This window comes from Phytophthora cinnamomi (assembly GCF_018691715.1).
Source record: "Phytophthora cinnamomi strain GKB4 chromosome Unknown Contig29, whole genome shotgun sequence".
Taxonomy (NCBI): domain Eukaryota; phylum Oomycota; class Peronosporomycetes; order Peronosporales; family Peronosporaceae; genus Phytophthora; species Phytophthora cinnamomi.
The window spans coordinates 79,970-83,529 of record NW_027150962.1 but is presented as its reverse complement, the minus strand read 5'-3'; the positions used below and the strand labels follow the sequence as shown (position 1 = coordinate 83,529).

The following is a 3,560-nucleotide window of genomic DNA, read 5'->3' as shown; positions in this document are numbered from 1 at the left end:
CAATTCCAAAAGATTGACGTGCGGGGACCCCGCGCGTCTAACCTTAAGGGGGGGATGGTGTAACGGGGTTACACGTACAAGTGGCTGCCAGCCACTTGTGAATTTAACAGATAGGATATCTGTTAAAGTTTAGATACTTCCTCACATTGGTGTAAGACACACCGATGGATACATTGAAGTGGACCACCACAGTGAGTGGTCCACACATACCCAAAGATCCTATTGGTAGAAAGCAGCATCTTTCTACCAATCAGAGACATGCATATTAGCGGGGCTCTGACAGCCAGCCGCTGCCAACCCTTTCATAGATGATAAACAGTTTTAGCAGCTTTTAGAGGAAGATCAATTTACAAACAATACAGTTCTCATTTTACCTAATCTAAGTCACTTGGAATCCTATCTTGTTTAACTTATATTTGTGTATTCAAATATAATTAACCTAAGTAATTACTAAGTACTTACGCTTCCTCATACACGTTGCGCAACGTGTAAGCTAAAGTAGTGAGTCAAGTTAGACCCACTACATACATCATCGCTCTGGCTCACTCAGCTTTTCCCGGTCCAAAACCTAAGTACAACCGCTCGACACGATCTTGAAGCGTGGGTGGTCCATGCTGTACCAGGTGCTGGCGAATCGTGTTCACGTAGTGGAAAAAGTTGCACCGCAGTCGTAGCTATTCTTCTGTAGGTATACAAGGTCATATCGCCGCGATTGCTCTGGTTAATGTTACGCAGCACTCGTTGAAATCTGAATCTAGACTCAGAATAACCCAACCACGACTAAAAATAACTCGACCGGTCGAATTATTCTAAATCTGGACCAACCAAGTATAACTCGACCGAGACCAACAATAGCGTGCCTGGTGATAAACATCTTAAGCTGTATAGGGACACAAGTTTGTTCAGTTTGCCATCACGATGGAGTTTTCGGAGCTGCTTCAAGACTGAAGAGCCGTTCCTGCTTTTGAAACCATGAGCGCAGAAGAAGTTGTACACGCAGCTTTCGGTTTCCTTGTCGACAGCCATCACTTGGTCGAAGTAGGACGTCGAAGACAGATCCAGCGCGAACCCGTTATGCAAGAACAACTTCATGTAGCTCGTGATCTGCTTGTACGCGGATTTCTTGTGTCGACTAGAGCACGTAGCATACCAAAACACGGCTGGTGCCTTAGGGAGAGCTTTAAACCCACACGGCGTCTTTTCGGATACGGCATCGATGCCCGTTACAACGCTCTCGCGTGGATCACTCTCCGCTGGCGTAGTAGCCACACCCTGCTCACCACAACAGGACAAGCGTCTTCCCGGCTCGCTCATGCACATTATCATGTCCTGGTTCAGCGCGACCAGCTCAGCAATCACGCAGTTCTGGTTTATAAGTTTTGCTTCTCTAGTGATCTCGTTACAAGCAGCATCTTTCGATATCTGCTCTTTCTTAGAAACTTGGCGTTGCACCTATGAACTTCGGGCCAAGACCCGTGACTTCGGAATTCCAAGTGTCAATGGACACTCTCTTACCCGCACAGGATACATACCCATCGGGTATCGATACAGCACTTCTGGTAGAAGCACCACAGTAGTGCCATCCACTAAATCCCGCTTTGAACGTGCTGAGGCCTACTTAATAAGTCCTCCTTCCTGTCGTGAAATGCAGTGGCGCTCTAATGTTTGGGCAATCTGGAGTAACTTCTTTTCTATTGAGGCTCGGTGCTTCTGGTAGCTGTCTAGCAGCCTGGTTTTTACTTGCTTATAGTAAGCCATGATCGGTTCCTTGTGAGTAGTTGGCCTCCTCGGCCCTCTATGAAAGCCAGATGAACAGCAAAGCGATCTATCAGCTTTACGAAGATAGTCCCGGTTTCATCTCCAAGCAGCGACGAAGAGATGAAGCCCATAGTGACACCTTCGTAGGCTAGATAGCGATGAAATGCGTCGAGCGCAGTCTGTTTCGCGCGTTTCGAGTTGACCAGAGCAAGGTCCTGAACGCTCATGACTTGCCCCTTGTTCTTTGGCGGACTGAATTTGAATTCTGCCGTGACAACGCCTGCAAAGCTCACTCTTTCTCGAAGTTATTCGTCGGCAAATGACTGAATATGCTCGTGCTATCAAATTAACTAAGATTTTGTATACAGCTCCAGCATATTTTACTGCACTTGCCGCGTCGGCAGACTGTCGGCACCGGCTTACCCTAACTCTAATCAGTGGAAAGGTGTGTGTCTACGATTACCATTGGTAGATATATAAAAACACCTGCGCGTACAGCATACTTTAAATGAGTCACTTCTAGGGTGTCGGCACCGTCACGATATTCATCCATGTCGCATTTTTATGTCTTCGAATTATTTTATCACCGAGATCGATTTAAGCCTTAAATCTGAGCGACAAAATATCTGCAAACCACAATAGTAGTAGTAGTAGTAAACGTGGTCTCGCGTTCATTACGCTAGTGAAGAGTCAACTGATTGAGCCTCCTGGCTAGTGTAGCGTTCGCATACGTCGGATCTCTCTCTGCTGAGGGTGAACCTGGGATCTGTTTATTTACGACGACAGCATGAACTTTGGGTTGTAAGGCTGCGAGGTTTTCACGAATTCAATGGTTTGGCGGACAAGAGCTTCCATCTTGCGGTGGGATATGAGGCTTCGAAAGTGCGGGTGACGAGGGCACTCCACGGTCTGTTTACAGAAAAGATGAGTTAGAAAAAAAGTTTTGGTTAGGAATTGAGCTGCAAGGTAGACGTACGAAAAACTCCTTGAATTTGTCCAGGACGACAAGTTGGCGCCGGTCGCGTTCGTGCTGCTGGTATCGATCAATCTCCAGCTTGAATCGGTAGATCTCGGATCGGAAGTTTTTGCGTTCTTCGCGCAATTTGTCTCGAAGTACTCCCCACACTGTCGGTGCGGGAATGCGTGGACAGTCACGCAGCAGATCCACAACGTAGTACGACAGCTCGCCTTCAGCGATAGGCTGGAAGACAGTGCTTCGGCGTAGACGATGGCGACTGCTCCGTTTCCGAAGTTGAGATATCGAGGTGCCCCGTTCTGCATTGGCACCTCCGGGAAAGCTAACTCGCCGTGAACTTCCCCACGCTGGAACTTCTTCAACGTCGTCCAGTTCGAAATTGTCGGTTTGAGCAAGCATGTCAGCGAGATCACGCTGGGTCCCACCGCCTGGGAAGGGTGATCCGACTGGGTATCCGGCAAGTCGCTCCAGCTTCTCTTTCCAGTCTAGCAGCGGCGCTAGGACGAGGTTTGCAGTATCCGTGATCAGGACGAACCGGCTTGCTCCAGGTCTGAACACCATCAAGTACGGCCGACACTCTACTTCCGCTTCATCTTCAACCGCGCGATTCAAGCCTGACGACGTATTTGCAAACCCGTGTCCATGACAGCGGAAATGCTTCACCTCGAGTACTAGACTCTCCTTCCCAGAACCTCCAGCAGCAGCACTAGCGTTTGCACCTGTTTCAACTTCCGACTCAGCAGCATAAGCTCGTAGAGCGCCGTCAGGGCTCAATACAAACCGTGCCATGAACCATCGATTTTGGTTTGGTAGGTTTAGCAATTTG

General features: G+C 48.4%; 1 protein-coding gene across 1 annotated transcript; it reads right to left on the bottom strand.

Annotated features, from left to right (window-relative positions):
- Positions 1–2,532: 2,532 nt before the first annotated feature.
- Positions 2,533–3,295, bottom strand: IUM83_09910 (Acetyl-coenzyme A synthetase; the record flags this gene model as incomplete). Its single annotated transcript, XM_067934385.1, has 2 exons — positions 2,533–2,667; positions 2,735–3,295. The coding sequence occupies 2 exons, from the start codon at positions 3,293–3,295 to the stop codon at positions 2,533–2,535; spliced, it is 696 nt and encodes a 231-aa protein (XP_067793285.1).
- Positions 3,296–3,560: the final 265 nt, after the last annotated feature.